The 19,186-nt window shown below is 25.9% G+C and overlaps 1 protein-coding gene across 1 annotated transcript in view; it reads left to right on the top strand.

Annotated features, from left to right (window-relative positions):
• The window catches only part of LOC100199520 (centrosomal protein of 290 kDa), a 116,932-nt gene that overhangs the window by 69,915 nt on the left and 27,831 nt on the right, over positions 1-19,186 (top strand). Inside the window, exons 47-59 of the mRNA XM_065813716.1 lie at positions 189-343; positions 417-504; positions 1,586-1,705; positions 2,760-2,825; positions 3,985-4,164; positions 4,262-4,366; positions 4,679-4,792; positions 9,775-9,959; positions 17,496-17,592; positions 17,670-17,720; positions 18,843-18,908; positions 19,010-19,069; positions 19,164-19,186. The exon at positions 19,164-19,186 is cut by the window's right edge and continues 37 nt beyond it. Coding sequence (XP_065669788.1) covers positions 189-343; positions 417-504; positions 1,586-1,705; positions 2,760-2,825; positions 3,985-4,164; positions 4,262-4,366; positions 4,679-4,792; positions 9,775-9,959; positions 17,496-17,592; positions 17,670-17,720; positions 18,843-18,908; positions 19,010-19,069; positions 19,164-19,186 — 1,310 coding nt within the window. The remainder of the gene's footprint in view (positions 1-188; positions 344-416; positions 505-1,585; positions 1,706-2,759; positions 2,826-3,984; positions 4,165-4,261; positions 4,367-4,678; positions 4,793-9,774; positions 9,960-17,495; positions 17,593-17,669; positions 17,721-18,842; positions 18,909-19,009; positions 19,070-19,163) is intronic.

Below are 19,186 nucleotides of genomic sequence, written 5' to 3'. Positions count from 1 at the left end.
ACATATATATATATATATATATATATATATATATATATATATATATATATATATATATATATATATGTACATATATATATATATATATATATATATATATATATATATATATATATATATATATATATATATATATATATATAAACATACATCATACATATTAAATACTGTTGGCAATAACTATTTAGCTTGTTCGTCTTTCTGAACTTGAAGAAATAGTTAAAGAACAAGATGTTGCATTAGGAACTGCATCTGAAAGGTATCGTAATTGCTTACTCCAAGTAAAACAAATAAAAGAAGAGTGCGAAGAAAGTTTAACGAAACAAAAAGAACAATCTGAAAAGTAAACAAATATTTCTTTAACTATTTTTTGTACATGATAATTATATTTTTTTATTTTTCTCTAAATATTTTAGGGAGAGTCAAGAATATGCTGAGGAGGTTTTTAGATTGAAAAAAGAGATTGAAGATAATAAGATCATTATTCGAGAAAAAGATTTGGAGGTACGTGGTTGCTGGTTGTTATATTTTATAAAATAAAAACTCATTTTTATTGATCATTCAAAAAAAGGCATTCTTTATTTTAAATTTTCTTTAAAACTTTTTTATTTTTACTTAAAATAGATAAAATAATAAAAATGTTTAACTTCTAAATAATCTTTCTTTTATGCTAAGATATCTAAAATATCTTTATATATATCTTAGGAAAAAACAAAAGCAGTTAAAACTTTTACATTTAGTTTATATTTATACTCTAATTATTACCATGGATACCATGTGTTTAATGAGATTTCAATCTTTCATTTATTTATTTTTTAATTTTTGAATTTCTGTTTACTCATTTTTCAAATCAATTTGTTATTATTACATTTGTGCATTTATATATAAATATAGCACCATATCTCATCATTTTATGGTAAATATTGCATTTTTTTTTTGGAAGATTTTTGGACAAAAAGAACAATAAAGATTGAGATATGTGAGATGTAAAAAACTAAGTTCACAAAGTATTAATGTGTCATAAAAACATTTTTTTTACCCAAAGTTATTTAAAGGTAAACATTAAAAAGATTACGAAAACAATGTTTTTTTTACTCTTGTTTGTTGAGATAAGCTTTGCTTTTTTTAAAAAAAGTAAAAAAAGAATGTTTTGCACTAAATTTTTCAGCTCATATTAAATTTAAACTTTTTCAAAATAAATTTTAATAGTTTCTTTAAATTTTAGACTTAAATCCAAGTCCTAAATCCAGACACTTTTTAAAAGAAAACAACAACAAAAAAACACTTTTTTTTGGCATAATAAGTCTTTAGCATATGTATTAACTGCCTGTTCATACTCAAATCTTTCAAGCGATATAGTCTTAAAACTCCTTTCAATGGTTATTTCAGTTATTGTCATCAATGACATTTTATACTAGGCTAAGCATGCAAATGTCTTTATACTTATGTGAGTATGAATGTGTATGTGTGTTTGTCTGTGTTTATGTGTGTGTATATGTGTATAAATGCTTGTAAGAGTATTTTTACATAGGTTTATTTAAAATGAACTTTTTGAAAATATTTTAAAAATCATTTAATGATGTAGATAGAAGTATTCAATGAAGAACTAGAAGGTGTGAAAGTAGAGGTAGAATCATCAAAGAAAATGAAAAGTTTGGTGGAACGCCTTAGAAATCAACTTGCAAAAAAAGATACAGAACTTAAAGTATTTTTTTTAATATTTCATAGCAATAGTTGACAATAATGCAAATTTGCAATTTTAAATTTATTTTTAACTTAAACTAAAATTAAACCAGGAGAAAATGTGAACTAAAAAAACTCATTTAGATTAAAGTGCAATCCTTTTTTTTTAAATCAGTTTTACACCATGTTTGTGTTTCCAAAACAGTTTCACACCATGCTAGTATTTCCAAAACAGTTTCACACCATGCTTGTGTTTCCAAAACAGTTTCACACCATGCTTGTGTTTCCAAAACAGTTTCACACCATGCTTGTATTTCCAAAACAGTTTCACACCATGCTAGTATTTCCAAAACAGTTTCACACCATGCTAGTATTTCCAAAACAGTTTCACACCATGCTTGTGTTTCCAAAACAGTTTCACACCATGCTAGTATTTCCAAAACAGTTTCACGCCATGCTAGTATTTCCAAAACAGTTTCACACCATGCTTGTGTTTCCAAAACAGCTTCACACCATGCTTGTATTTCCAAAACAGTTACACACCATGCTAGTATTTCCAAAACAGTTTCACACCATGCTAGTATTTCCAAAGCAACATTGTAAAATAAGCATATAAAATACTTCGCACTTTTTTAAAAAGGTTTAAATATTGATTTTGCTAAGATATTTTTGGAAAATATATTATTTTTTTTCCTTATTAGTTAGACCCTAACATTATTTGAGAAATTAAGGCTAATGAAGACAGACTAGTGCATGCAGCTAATAAAAAGATGTCTAAATGATGAAACATAAGCTAATAAAATGTTGTCTAAATGATGAAACATAAGCTAATAAAATGTTGTCTAAATGATGAAACATAAGCTAATAAAATATCGTCTAAATGATGAAACAAAAAAAGCTAGAAACAGAAACAATCTTTACTATTTTTTTTATTATAACTTTATTTAAAATGTGTCAAGTATTTAAACATTTCAAACAAAAAGATAATATTTTAACTTTTAAAAACTTTGCTTTTAATATTTTAACTTTTAAAAATTTTATTGTTGTTTTTTAAATTGAGCTTTATCATTTTATAGACATTAAGCCAGGTTCTTGTTGAGCTCAGAGCAGACATGGTAACTACAGCTGAAGAAAATGTTCAGGTAAAAACATTTTTTTTTAAAGATGGTTCGAAAATTAGTTAACACTTTGAAAATGCTTCAAAGATTTTATGATAAAAAAAGAATTCTATGATAATAGCAATAAAAATAAATTTTTTAAATTTTCATATTTTTTAATTTTATTTTGAAGGATTGATATTTCCCTTACTAAAAAAAAAAAAAAAAAATACATATATATATATGCATGTTCACTGTTTTTTTACTTTATATGCATTTTTTAAAGTGTGCTGCCAGCAAAAACTTTTTTTTTTTAAAACCAGCCAGTTAAGGAACACACACCTTGTAGGCACCAGGAAATGTCCAAACTGTTAAATTCAAAAATAAAACCTGAAATTGTAATTTATGTTAATAATGATTTTAACCTTAAAAATGATTTTTTTAATATTATTGCAGTACCTTTGAGTGTATATTTTAATCAATTGAAAACTAATTTTTATTTAATTTTTTAATTGACTGAAAATTAATTTCCAATGGGGATTAGGATGAAATTTTTAATTTATTGTTATGTTGCCAACTGCTATTTTGTTATATTTTTTGTTATACTGCTAACTCTGCTATATTGTTGTATTTCTGTTATTCTGCTAACTCTGCTATATTGTATTTTTTGTTATACTGCTAACTCTGCTGTATTGTTGTATTTTTGTTATACTGCTAACTCTGCTGTATTGTATTTTTTGTTATACTGCTAACTCTGCTGTATTGTTGTATTTTTGTTATAATGCTAACTGCTGTATTGTTGTATTTTTTGTTATACTGCTAACTGTGCTATATTGTATTTTTTGTTATACTGCTAACTGTGCTATATTGTATTTTTTGTTATACTGCTAACTCTGCTGTATTGTTGTATTTTTGTTATACTGCTAACTCTGCTGTATTGTTGTATTTTTTGTTATACTGCTAACTGTGCTATATTGTATTTTTTGTTATACTGCTAACTCTGCTGTATTGTTGTATTTTTTGTTATACTGCTAACTCTGCTGTATTGTATTTTTTGTTATACTGCTAATTCTGCTATATTGTTGTGTTTTTGTTATACTGCTAACTCTGCTATAATATTGTTGTATTTTTGCTATATTGCCAACTCTGCTATATTGTTGTATTTCTGTTATTCTGCTAACTCTGACATAAAAATATATTTTAGGCATATGCTAAAAAGGTAGAAGGAGAAATAAATGTTCAACAATTGATTGATAAGGAAACTACGCAACTAAATTCAAAAATTGAAGATTTGCAGAACAAAATAAAAATTCTTAAAACTGAGTTAAAACAGAAAAAGGAAGAAGATGCATTGAAAATTTGTGAAGTAGATTTAATGAAGAAAGTAAAACTTCTCAAACATTTTTCTATTTATTATGGTAACAGAGTTTTTTTTCGTGGCTGTTCACAGTTTTTAATTATACGCTTTCTTAAATTTAAAGGATATACAGAAAAAAGACAATGCCCTCAAAGAAATGACTAATGAATTGAAAGAAAAAAAAAAAGCTTTAGAGAAATATGAAAAAGCTAGGCTTGAAAAAGAAAAGGTATTAATCATATTATTTTCAATTTCTTTCTATTTTATTTTTATTAGGTTTTATTAAACTTTTTAAAATTATTTTTGCATAATTTTAATGAGTTCAAATTCATTTAATATTAGTAATCAAATTTGGCTTTATTTCGGTTTTATTTAAAAAGATGACATATTTTTTATAATATATAACGATCTTGTAATATCAAGCTTAGCATGATAATAAACAATACCAACAAAGTATGATTTATCAATCATATGTTTAATTTATAGCTTTTAGTCATTGATAATTTTTAATATTGTAAAGAAAATTGTTTCAAATTATTAGGTGAAATATGTAACAAATAAACCTGTTTTAATTGAACTTCCTACTCCCAAAGCTTCTCAAGTATCATCTCAACCAGTAGATATGACGGATCTGGATGAAAGGCCAGTTAAGGAGGTAAAAAAAATCTTATTTAAATAAATTATTATATCTTAATAGTTTACATTTAGCTGATAAATTTCTTTGTCAACATGTTTTTTTGTGGAGTGGCTTTATTTGCCCAGCTTGTAGTGTGAAACTAAATGGTTGAGAGATGGTTGTAACAACTGTTTAAAAAAGTTTGAGTAACCTCCTCAACTGCGGTTACCGTAGCCAAGTTGAGGTGAAACAATTTTAAAAAATTATGCAGTACTTTTTGTTCTGAAGTTTATAAAGTTTTCAGCTTTTTAAATTTTTCTTCCTAAGTAGAGAGTGACATGATAATGTATAATGCAACAGTTACTGAGGCAGTTTCTATGGAATTAGGAAAAAAATTATGAGAATACTGTAGTAAAAATGCATCCGTTAATACTGTGGTAACAGTAACAAGTCTAAAGGAATCCCTGAGGTGATTCTAATGGCAATTTTTATTTTTTTAAATAATAGGACATTTGCAAATATTCCAACCCCAGTACAATTTGCTGAAGCAGTGTTATAACATTTTTGTAGAGAACTGCATAAGTATTATTATGTAAAAAACTTTAACTCTGGACTAGCGCCATCAGTTTTTTAATAACAGTTAATAAAATCATAGTCATAAAATTTAACTAGTGTGGAAATGCAAGCCGTGCTCTAAAGATTTCTTAAATTAACTTGAACTTTATGGGGTGACGAACAGATGCACTCTCAGTGCATCAAATATTTTTTAAATGACATTTTATGGCGCAGACTTTGAAAATTTGAATGAATTTAATGCTGTTTTAGCTGCTATTAAGTTACAATTTATTGGAGACCTCAATTTTAGTTCAAATATTAGGCTACGTAATTTAATTTATCCTAACCAAAGTGAAGAAAGCTGCTATTAAGTTACAATTTATTGGAGACCTCAATTTTAGTTCAAGTATTAGGCTACGTAATTTAATTTATCCTAACCAAAGTGAAGAAAGCTGCTATTAAGTTACAATTTATTGGAGACCTCAATTTTAGTTCAAATATTAGGCTACGTAATTTAATTTATCCTAACCAAAGTGAAGAAAGCTGCTATTAAGTTACAATTTATTGGAGACCTCAATCTTAGTTCAAATATTAGGCTACGTAATTTAATTTATCCTAACCAAAGTGAAGAAAGCTGCTATTAAGTTACAATTTATTGGAGACCTCAATTTTAGTTCAAATATTAGGCTACGTAATTTAATTTATCCTAACCAAAGTGAAGAAAGAATTTTTATGTGTTTGTTTTGCAAGAAACAATGAAATACTTGATATATATCACAAGGAACGATTTATATCGCTCGTCACCTCAACGCCAAACACAAGGACAAGATTACTGATAAACAATTAAGTAAAGAATAAAAGAAAGCAAAGAATATTTTCAATCCTATTAGGTTTTACAATTATTTAATCCAGATTGCAGAAAAGCTTGCTTCAGATAAATGGTACTCTGCTATAAGCTGAATTTAAAAATTTAAAATCAAGTATAAATATTGGAAGTATTTCAAGAAGAAGTCACTACAGCTTATAAATTTCTGGTAAAAATGTAACTGATTCATTCTATGGAAATGCTGAAAATTTTTACCACTGATTCTACATAATATTTTCTGAAACAACAATTTCTTTTTAAAACTTAGCCAAAATTGTACTTTTCTTTCATGTTTTGAAATACATTATAAAATATATGTAATCTTGTCTTTGTTTACTTTTTTTCATCAATGATATTATTACGTTTAAGCATGTACCCCACTAGATTACTAAACAAAACATTCTATTATGACTTAGTGGGAATGTTTTTGGTACCTCTAATTTTATAATTGGTTTTAGTTCTAATATGTCTAAGTTGTATCATGAGCAATCTTTATCGTATTTGCTTGCTGCTAAATATGCATGATTGTCTAACACTTTATATACAGGTTTGTAGATTTTACATTGCAAAAGATAAGCTGAAAGCTTTCAAGATTTAAAAAAGTAAAACTAAATTGACATATAAAGAATATCAATTTAAAAAAACCCTCTCTTTTGGAACAAGAATATTAAAGTGAAAGTGAGATAACTTGAACCTACTAAAATTGCTATTTTCATAGCCACATATTTTTTTTAAATATTATTGATATATAATTAGCTCCTGGAGTAGTAAAATAAGTACTTTATGTATATTTAATAGTTTTATGGTGTAGTAGCTTTATAATAAAATAACAATACAAGATTAAATAATAAAAATAATACAATTGCCTTTTTAATTTTAAAATATTAATGACAACACTACTATTTTACATATATTTTATAAAAAAATTGTTTAGTTTTGAACAAATCTAATATATTAGATTTATATATATATATATATATATATATATATATATATATATATATATATATATATATATATATATATATATATGTATATGTATATATATATATATAATAAGATGTTATAACATCTTTTTTGTTTTGTTTTGGCATGACTTAATACTATATTACTACCACTTTATATTACCCGTTTAGCTAAATACATTACATTTCCAGCTACTAAAAATATTTTTTAGTTTTTTTATTTTGTTATTATTGAAGCCAAAGTCATTAAAAGATGGGTTATCCTTGCAAGCACTAAGTGATTGTTGGTGTTGAAAATAATTTTCAAATAAGCTATTCCATAGAGTAATAAAATTTTTAATACAGCAAAAACTTATTACTTATCTTAATAAATATTGTGTCAACTTTATATGCTTAAAAGTAAGTTAAGGTAAAATACAAAAGCCACATTCTCTGTCTTCTTAAAATATATAAGCAATATGGTCCAAAGTATAAACATACCATCCATACATATATCTTTTTTTTCTGTATGTTTTAAAATGGATAAATCATATTTAAATAAGACAGTAACAAGTTGTCTTATTTTAATGTGATTAAGTGGATTAGGTCTAAATGAATCATTTAAAATACTTTTTCAACAACTTGCAATTTGCAGAAACATCATCACAAGTTACAAGCAACAACTTTTAAGAAGTTCAGTTTACAAATTTCTATTGCTTTTTAAAGTAAAATAAACGTTTATCATGCAGTGGCGCCAGTTGTGAAAGTCAGCTAGATTAGTTAAGTTTATCATCATAAACTGCAGTTGACTTTGAAACTAGACAATAAACATGGGATATCTTATTTTAGTTAAAGATAACCTTAGATTTTGAGATATTACTTTTCTGCATTCAACAAAGTAGGTAATATATTAAAGCTTAAACTTAAACTCAAGATTAGAAATAGAATTCTGTAACTTAATTCAATACACAATGATTTTTAAATAGAATTCTGTAATCTTCTTATAATACACTGTACTTTTTTTTTAATTCAATTTTGTTTGATTTATGTATGTTAGTGATGCAATATTTGGTAGCAGACTTTTGTCTCATCTTTTCTGCATCAAGTATAATTTTTTTATTTGCTATTATATAAATTGCTATACGGCATAATAAAAACAAAAAATTATATACAAGCTTTTGAATTTTAGTTTAATAGTTTTGATATACGAGCTATTTTTAAAGTATTCATTAAAAATAATTTATTGTTAGTATTGCACTTGCAAAAAAGGTAAAAGTTTTACTGTAGGGTAGAATATTTGATATACCTTTAGTAAGGTAAAATTTTCTACCTTCTAAGGTAAACAATTATACCTTTAAAAGTGTAATTTTTTTTAACAAAATTATGCATTTAAAGTAGAAAATTTTACAACAAATCATTATTTTTAATATAATTTTGGTAATAATTAAGTTATAATTTTCTAAGGTAGAAAATTATGCCATATTAAGGGAATACCACGTATCATACCTTAAGGTAGAAATTTCTAATTTTTTAGAGTGTTTTCCAGGAATAAATGCTTTTAAACAATATAAAATGATAAAATTGTACCTGAACTTTTCTTGTTTCTAGAAAAGATACCAACATAATGTAAAGAGTGATATATAAATTATCAACTAATCCAGCTAAGTAAACTTTATATAGAATATAGAGTTTATTAAGCTCTATTAGCTAACATTTTAAATAAATGTACTCAGACTATATGATACTAAGCATTTATACCCATATACATCCATCTAGTTATACAGATGTTTGCATCTATAACATATTTTCATATATCATATAACTTATATGGTTATATGAATAAACTATATGGCTTGAATATGCATATTCATACCACTACAAACTCTGTCACATAACTGCATTTATCAACAGTTGATGTCTTTATTTTATGCTATTTCGTCATTTTTATTCGGAATAAAAAATATATATGCAATCCAAAATAATAACTTGAAATTGAATAACCAAAACAAACACAATTTGCTCCTACCATTTCAATATTTATCCCAGAATATATGCAACTTAACTATAGCGAAATACAATGTTTACAATTTGATGCACTCTAAAATAGGCTGAACGCTAGTATAGAGAGGAACTTGAGTATTATAAGAAAATGGCTGTGTTTCCAGATTAGTTAGATTCTATGACTATGATAAAATAATAGGGACAAACTTGGTGAAGATGCTGGTGAAATAGGTATGTGGAACAGGTAAAACCTAATGGGATGGGATAGAAATCAAAAAATTTGTCTGTATGAGATGATTTCTATAACTGTGTCATTTTAAATCTTATTCCTTGCTAAACCCTAAAACTTTGAAACACAAATTTTTGGCAAACAAAGTTAGTGCAAAGAGAAATAAATTAGGCAGGGTGCTACCAGTAGTCAGTTTAATTTTAAGAACCTTTGTACAAAAGATGCTTTTAGCCTAGACACTGCTATCTAAACAGATACACAACTAAAACAGTTTGCTGTTAAACTATTTATCTAACTTTTAAGTTATTTTTTCATCAAAATTTCAAATTATTTTATGTTTCATCAAATATAGCTCAATCAATCATTGTCAAAATTTTAAAAGAGTTAAAAAATTGTTTTGTTTGTACTCCCACAACTTTTAACCTAGACAAAAGAGCAAGTTATACGCTGGGAAGAAAGTAAAAAATGGCAAAAAAAAATTGAAGCACTAAATTTAAAATTAAAAGAACGAACAGAAGAAGCATCACGCTCTGAAAAAACAATCAACATGTTAAGAGATTCAATTACCAGAATAGAAAAAGAAAAATCATATCTACAATCTCGATTAAAAAGGTACTTTGAAGTTTTTAATTTAAATTTTATTGGTTTTTGAAAATATTTTTCAATTCTATAAGTTGATTTATTTCTTTATAATAAAGAACAAGTTTTTCTTGTAATTTTGAATTAAAAGTAATAGTAATACAAAAAAAAAATTATTTTTTATAAATTATTATTTTAATAATATCTAAACTGCGTCAAAAATAATATCTAAACTGTTAATTAAAAAATTCCTCACATGCTTTTTTGCAAATTACTCATATTTTCTAAAATCAATTTAACAAGATTGTTAAATTGATTCAGACCTTGACTAATTCTTTGTTTATCCAAGCCCAAATAGTTTCTATTGGATTCAAATCTGGTGATTGAGATGGCCAGGGCAATAAATATCTACATCTTGTTTAAACTGCCACTATTTGCTTTTATCAATCACCATGCTTACTGATAAAACCATGCAGCTCTCCACCTCTCTCTGGCAATCAGCTTTTCATTTGTCTTTTTTGTCAGGTTTTCTAACAGCAACATGTTTTTTCCAAGTAAAAAACTGTATTTGAAGAAAGAAATTTTTCATCGTTTTAATTAAATGTTGGTCAGCTCACAATAGATTAATCTTGGATTGAAACATACATAAGTTTTTGTGCTTTATAGTTGTTTTTGTAACTTCCAAATCCTGCATGATTTAGGATGCTACCTGTCATTAAAAATATTTTTAAAGTATTTCTGCCAATCATTGTTGAAATTCTTGATCTTCTTGCTATTTTTCTATTACTGATTGTAGAGCCATCTTTCATATCTTTTATTTCTCACTTGTTGCTTCACTTTCTGCTTTTAACCCATTTCTATGCATAACTTTACTTTTAGACCTTATCAAAAAATATATTTGGGCTTTAAATGTGACTAAACTGGTTTTCATAAATAAATTTTTATCTTTTTAAAAAGTAGTTATCAAACTAACATATGATTTAAATGTTAACATCTTGTATGAGAGTATATATACATAAACTAATTTAAAATATCAGATAATACGAATTCTCTCAATGCTAAATAATTTATTTGAAATTTTCGCTGGATTATAGGCACCGGCATCATCAGCATATAATATAATATAATTATAAAGTTTGTGACCGTTAAATAACAACAATATTTTTTAAATTTTGACGTCGCCTTTATAATGACTTCTTTTACGTAAGTATGAAAAAAATGAATTGTCCAAATTCATACCACCGTACATTGGAGAACATTGATGTTTTTGTATCTCCAAGGCTTCACACACTTTTCTTTCAAATTTTTTATCCTCAACTTTAAGTGTTTCTGCCCTATCCCATTCAATATCCTTATCGCAATTTACTTTATGCAAAGCTAATGCCGACTGGTTTAACTTGCCTTCAGTCAAAAGTTTTTGGTGTTGTTGAACCCTTGTTCTTATTTGAAGTTTTGATTCACCGACATACACTTTGGAGCATTTGCACTTAATTAAATAGGTTCCAGGTTGGCTGTTGCGTGGTAATTTTGATTTATTTCTAGACGTTAATAGTGTTTTTAGGTTAGCATTTGACTTAAAAACAGTTCTGTAACCAGCTTTTCTGAATATTCTTCTAGGTCTGGGAGATATTATTGGTATCCATGGTAAAGAAATTGTAGGAAGGTTATTAGTGTTTGATGTAATTTCATTTTTATTTGCTAAATGTTTTTTTCAAACGTGATAAGAAATATCTTTAAGCATTTTTTCATCGTACCCATTTTCAGTAAACACTTGAATTAAAAAATTTATCTCATTTTTTAAATGGTTTTCGCTGCATATTGAGTAGGCTCTGTGTATATATCCGTTGAATTTTGCTTTGAAAATTTTGGGATCGTGATTAGAATGAGGTTTGATTTGGATATTAGTTATAACATCTTTCCTGTAAACCTTGAACTCATATTTTCCATGTGTGTTATTAATAACAGTTATATCCAAAAAGTTAAGTATCTTATTTTTGTTTTCAACTTCAATAGTATATTCTAAAGAAGGATATTGTCTATTAAGGATTGTTTGGAACTGTTCCACTTGCTTTTAATTAGAAAATCTAGCGTGGCTATCATCTACATATCTATAAAAGGATTTAATATCAATTGAAGGAATCATTGTCATTGCCATTTTTATTGCCTTTTCCTCATGGTATTGTAAAAAAGGTTCAAAACAACCATAAAAGACAATCCAATTGGTAAATTAAATTAAAGTTGAGGATAAAAAATTTGAAAGAAAAGTGTGTGAAGCCTTGGAGATACAAAAACATCAATGTTCTCCAATGTACGGTGGTATGAATTTGGACAATGGACAATATGTTAAAACAAATTTTTGGACTTCATTTTTTTCATACTTACGTAAAAGAAGCCATTATAAAGGTGACGTCAAAATTTAAAAATTTGTTGTTGTTATTTAACGGTCACAAATTTTGTAATTATATTATATTATATGCTGATGATGCCGGTGCCTATAATCCGGCAAAAATTTCAAATAAATTATTTAGTATTAAGAAAATTCATATTATCTCATGTTTTAAATTAGTTTATATATATATATTCTCATACAAGATGTCAACATTTAAATCATATATATATATATATATATATATATATATATATATATATATATATATATATATATATATATATATATATATAAAATCACTTATCAAACTTTTTCATTTTACACTGTGTTGCACCTATAAAGACTTGTTAGGAAGGAATGTTCAAATTAATAACACTTCAATTTTATTTTTTTAAATTAATTTTCATTTTAATATTCTATATAAAATCATCAGTATTTTTATCTTTTAATTCCTGTTATCTTTTAATTCATTGGACAATTGTTTTTATGTTTACAATTGCAATATTCTGTTGTTTTTTCATTTAGGGTTTTTTTTAAACTTTAATTGTATTTCAATTAAAAAATTTATGTAATTTATTAGATTTTATGTATTATTTATTATTTATGTAATTTTTTAGAGGATGGGAAGTGTTTATCAACCAACTTTAAAAACACTTTTTCTATGTTAGTAGAAACAATTTTGCTATATGGGGGGTTGAACCAAATTACATTTCTAGTCCTATTTTGGTTTTTTTGTATTCTTTTTTCAGGGTCAAATTTTAGTTCAAAATTTTGAAATTCACTTTTTTTAAAAGCATCTTTGAAAATTCGTTTAGAGGAATTGAATATATTTTCATCAGAGGAGTTTTGGTTTAGTCTGTTATTAATTGAAATTGGGATTTGTTTTAGAACTTGGGGTGGATGATTTGAGTTAATATTATCATACAATAATTCATCATTTGGTTTTTTGAAATACTCATTTCGACTTGTTTCTCTGCGCAGTGTCCGTGTATAATATCTTTTCTAATTTTATTGAACTGTGGATTAGATTTTTATGCATTACTATTAGACCATCATCATGATAAAGGCTGAAATCATTAATATTGATTATTTTATAAATCTAAAGTATATAGTCCAACAAATTTACAAGCTTCTGCTCCATCATAACTACCCATTGTTACATCAAAGCAGTCATGTATGTTTTTCTTTTTTCATGTTTCCTTATTAAAATAAAATAAGGTTTTTCTGCAATGTTTTATTATACAAATTGTCTCTTCTGGAATAACTGTGTGGATTTTTTGCAAATTCAATTGTTTTATCTAAAATATCTGCAGTCATTGAGGTGTAAAAATCATTAATGTCAAATTGAATAAATGTACAGTCATTTTTATCTTTGATTATGGAGAACCAATTTATAACATCAGTGGTATTTTTCTATTACTTTAAATTTAATTTATTTCTTAGAATATTACTAATTTTGTCCAATTTAAATTTGCTTCAATGTCCAATCTCACTTTTAGAGGGAACCAATAACCTACAAGGAAGTTTGTTTCAAAATTTTGGTTTATGATCTTTAAATATTACAAAATCCTGGGCAGGGGCTTTGATTTAATTCTGTTTTCAAGGTTTGTTTTTTTAGCGATACTTTGGACTTCTAAATTAATTGCATTTTTCAAATATTTAGGGGCTTTCTTATAAGAGCTAGTAATATTGTCGCATAAAATTTTATCATACTATTCTGTTGCGCGTTGGTAAATGTTTTTGTTTTATCAGCAAAAACCAAAATATTAGGGTTTGATTTTTTTTTTCATCTAACTTTAGTTCTTTTTGAAATTCTTTATTTACAGTATGTGCCAAAATTGTCACCATGTTTGAACGAAACAATATTTTATATATATTTTAATAGAAAAGCTGTGAAGAAATATGAAATTTTAGTTTTATTAATTAAATTTAAGACTTAGCTAACTAAAAATATTGCTTTTTGTTAAATTTAGAAGATATTGATTTTTTTTTTTAATTTTTATGTGAAAAGCTAATGGTGACAATTTTGTCACGAATGAAAGCAATTAACATATTTGTCCACAGTTAATTAGGCATACAACATAAACTAATAGCCTTATGACTAAAATGATTGAGCTATCAACTTTTCACAGATTTTTAACAACTAAATACCATTTAAAGTTTGATTTTGTTTACAAAGCATAAAAAAAGTATTGTTATTATCATCATGAGGAAAATAAATCTTGAACTAGAAAAAAATATTGTGGAAAGGCTTAAATTCGGACAATCTTATCATGAAGTCGCTGCTGAGTTCGCAAAGTCTCATAATCTCATATATAAAATCAAATTGCGCAATAGTTTAGAAGTAAATAAGCCTAAAAGTGGTAGAAAGAAAATGTTTACACCAAGAGACCAAAGAACAATTGCTCATTTAATTGCTTCTGGAGAGTCTAAAACTGCAAAGGATGTTACTAATTTAATGAATAACAGCTATGGGACTCATGCTTCAGCGCGGACAGTCAATAGAGAGCTCAAAAGAATTGGTTTTCGATCCAGAAGAAAGACCAAGAAGCCATTGTTAGTTTCTTGTCACTGCCAAGCTCGTTTTAATTATGCTAAACTTCATGCACACATGACTTTTGATGACTTTTATGACTGGATTCGGACAGATGAAAGTAAAACTAATATGTTTGGATCAGATGGTATAAGATATACTTGGAGAAAGCCTAATTCACCATTAAGTGCTCGAGATTTTACATCAACCATTAAATATGGCGGAGGAAAACTCTTGTTTTGGGGATGTTTCTGTGCTTGTGGAGTCGGTGAATTAGTGAAAATTAATGAATAATGAACACTGATGACTATATCAACATCCTTAAGGTCAGATATTTCAAGTCCCTTTGAAAATGGGGCAGAACTGTACGTAACACGATGTTCATGCAAGACAACAACCCAAGCATAAGGCTGATAAGACCATTAAATTCCTTCACAAGAAGAAATTGAAAGTTATTGACTGGCCAGCACAAAGCCCTGATCTTAACCCACTCAAAAATTTATGGGCAATAGTTAAATGACGGGTCTACAACTTTCCTACTCCACCTAAGAATAAGGATGAAGTTTGGGCTCGTGTACAAGAGGTTTGGTACTCAATTACACCCAAGGAATGCTGCAAATTGGCTGCTAGTGTTCCTGAAAGAATTCAGGCTGTAATTAAATCTAAGGGAGAATACACTTGGTATTAATTTACTACAATATGTTATTTGCTTTCATTTGCGACAAAATTGTCACCATTAGCTCTTCACATAAAAATTTAAAAAAATTCAATATCCTCTAAATTTAATAAAAAGCAATATTTTCAGTTATCTAAGTCTTAAATTTAATTAATAAAACTAAAATTTCATTTTTCTTCACAGCTTTTCTATTAAAAAAAATATAAAATATTTCTTTGTTCAAACATGGTGATAATTTTGGCACATACTGTATATCAGTAATTATTTATAGACTAAAACTTTATCGTTTTAATTAAGTGCAATAGGTCATTTTCAAAATTTTCCAAATCAGGTATAAAAGGTGGAGTATTTTTGTTTTAAATCCATAATTATCTTGGTTATTATTAAATACATCATCTGTGTTTGTTTTCAGTTTTCAAAAAAAATTTGCTTTCCAATGAATTCTTTTAATAAAATGCTCAGCTTTTTTAATCAAAGGAATAGTATAACTTTTTTCAATGAGTAAGTGAAATTATTAATTTCCATTTTTACACAAAATGTTAAAATACAATTAAGAGTGCTAAACAAATGTTAATAAGGAGCCTAATATATATACAAATAATTTTAAATGTATTCTACAAAATTGATTTCGTATTATTTTGTAGAATATATTTAAAATTATTTGTATATATATTAGACTCCTTTAAATGTATTCTACAAAGTAATACAATATTTTAATATTTTAACATTCTGTGTAAAAATGGAAACTAATAGTTTCACTTATTCATTGAAAAATAATTTAATTTAATTTTTGGTTTAAATTGAAGTTTTATTAATTTGAAATTCCTTCCTGATCAGTCTTTACAGATGAAACATGGTGTAAAATAAAAAAAAGTTTGAAAAGTGATTTTCTACTAGTTTATAATTGCGCTGTTCTTTTACGAACATTGAGCCCTCTATTTAAGAAATTGAGTTCCTAATTAATATTTTTATAGAAAATAGATATTCTTGGCAACAACTTCTAGACATTATGTTAAACATTAAAAAACATTCTTCTTACATGTTAAACATTAAAAACCATCCCAACCCAAAAAAACTGTCAACAAATTGACATAAATAATACCATAATACTTTTGTGGGTTCCTAAATTAAGTCTTATTCTTAGACAATAGTTACGAAAAGTTGGCATTAAAAAAGTTTTTTGTTATGGAAGATCTCTACTTAACATATTGTGCCAAAATAAATCTAAGCTATCTCCAAACAGTTACCCAAATATTTACCAACTTGAATGTACATGTAGTGCTTATTATGTAGGTAAAATCAAAAAAAAAAATAGTAACATGAATAGCTGAAATTTTTGAACATGCACAACATTACAAATGTACAATTAATTGTAATAATCCCAAAACACTTTCAGTCATTCCAAGTAATTATACTAGAAAAATCTGAGAGGCTATTGACATAGACAGATTTCAATTTTGCTATCCAAAAAATAAAATTCTAAACCGGGATAATGGCAACCTAGTAATGATTCACTATTGGTTTCACTTGCATAAAAAGCGCCACATGTACATTCAAGTTGGTAAACACCTAGGTAACTGTTTGGAGGTAGCTTTATAAAAAATTAAAATATAAAATCAAACAACGCAATTGCATAGAAAAAAAAATTTGTCAATTAAATAAACAATGCCTTTTTTTAAAATGTTATACGCTTCATGATGGATTTAAATGTTTTTTCCTTCCTTATTTATTTAATCTTTTAGTTCTTATATTTTTTGTAGATAGAAGTGATTGCGTTTGTTAGAATTATTTGTATTTATTTTCAGATAATTTTTACAAATTAGATGTTTTGTCTGCCTTTATTAATATTTTGTGCAACATACAGACTTACTTACTTTTCGAAAACAGGAAAACTATTTCTCTACAACTCACATCTCAATATATACACACACATATATAATAAAGAAGATATATAATTTTTTGTTTTTGTAGTTTTTCACGAAATGAATTACAACCAATTGGAGTTGATCTACATCATGAGCATACTGTTGCTGATCTTAAAACAAAAATATTTGAGCTTGAGAATGAGGTAAGATTTTAAACTGTAATCATTTTTATTTAACTGTAGTTTTTCTATATATTTTCTACATATTTTCTTTTATTTAGAATAATGAGTTATACAAGAAAGTCAACTTTGACAATCAAAGAGAAGTTAAAGTATTTTTTTTTTGAAAACCTTTCTGTGTTAAATAAACTTTTTGACTATCTAATATTTCTCTACCTTAGTTTAATGAACTTTTTGACTATAGTGTTCATGTAACTTAGTATTATTTAAAAAAAAAAAAAAACTCATTTACTTTCCATCAAGGCTGCAGTTTACCACTATATAAATTGGGAGTTAACAAAAAGTAAAGAACCAATAAAACAAAAGTTGTAAAAATTTTTCTAAAGCATGAGAGAATTGTTACAGTAAAGGGATTCAACTTTGTAAAATATAAGTGTGAGGTTGAGTTTTGATTGGTTTGAACAAATGATAATAGCTCACTTGAGCAACATTTATTAAAGTCTTTGTAGAAGATAGAAAGAGGTGCAACCTTACAACATGCATTTATTTTATGTATATGTTGCATACACATTTCTCAAACAATACCAGTAGAGCTTCAATTATTGAACTATTGCTACAGTAAAATAAAATTTTGTCTGTAATTACATTATTTATTTGAAATATGATCATATGCAATATAATTTTCAACTTTTTTAAACAATCAAAATAATCAATATAATTAGTTGTCAACTAATGTAAACAACTAAATATTCAATGTAATTAGCTTTTGACTAATTTAAACAATCAAATAACCATTATATTGTTTGCAATTAAAATTTTTCTGTAACTTGTTTATATCAGTAAGCTGATTTAGGAAGGCAAGTTTTTTTCATTTATCAGTCAGTTTTATGAAGTATTTTTCATTTCTTCATTATTTTGTATTGTATCAACACTATTTTGTATTGTATGCATAATTTTTTTTTTTTTTTTTAATTTTTTTATTTATTTTGTATGAAAGGTTATGATAAACTTGTGATCAGTAACTAAATATTATTTAAAATTTTGATCAGTTACAATAAATTACAAAAAAATTTTGATTAATTACAAAAAAATTTGTGATCATTTACAAACAATTTTAAGACAAATTTTTTTTGATAAGATTTTTGTTTTCATAAGATTTAGTAAGTTTAGAAAAAAAATGCCTAAATTTAATGATTTCTAGAAAAAATGCTCAAATCTGAAGCTTCACTTTAAAATCTGCTACTATTTACTAATTACTACTTTATCTCATTCAGGAGCTGCATCTCATTAACAATCAACTTAAGAAATCTTTACGAGATTTAGAACAAAGACTTGATCAGGTGTTGTAAATTCTTTTTCATATTTCTTATTAAAGTGATTAGATTTTTTTTTTAAATTATTATTATAATTCAAAAATTTAATCTTCAAAATCTTTCATAAGAATTCTTCTCTCATTCAACGAGAAGAAGTTTTTCAAAAGGAGATCATTGAAGTGCGAAAGGTAACATTTTTTTAAATGTATGCATACTTTGTATTGAAAATAGAAAATTGTGAGTTTAATTTTTAAGACTAACATTAAAAGTTTTTTTGTGAAGGAAAACATGGAGCTTCAGTTTGA

Source organism: Hydra vulgaris, chromosome 12 (assembly GCF_038396675.1).
Source record: "Hydra vulgaris chromosome 12, alternate assembly HydraT2T_AEP".
NCBI lineage: Eukaryota > Metazoa > Cnidaria > Hydrozoa > Anthoathecata > Hydridae > Hydra > Hydra vulgaris.
The sequence above is the reverse complement of the archived record's forward strand: the minus strand, read 5'-3'. Positions and strand labels throughout refer to the sequence as shown.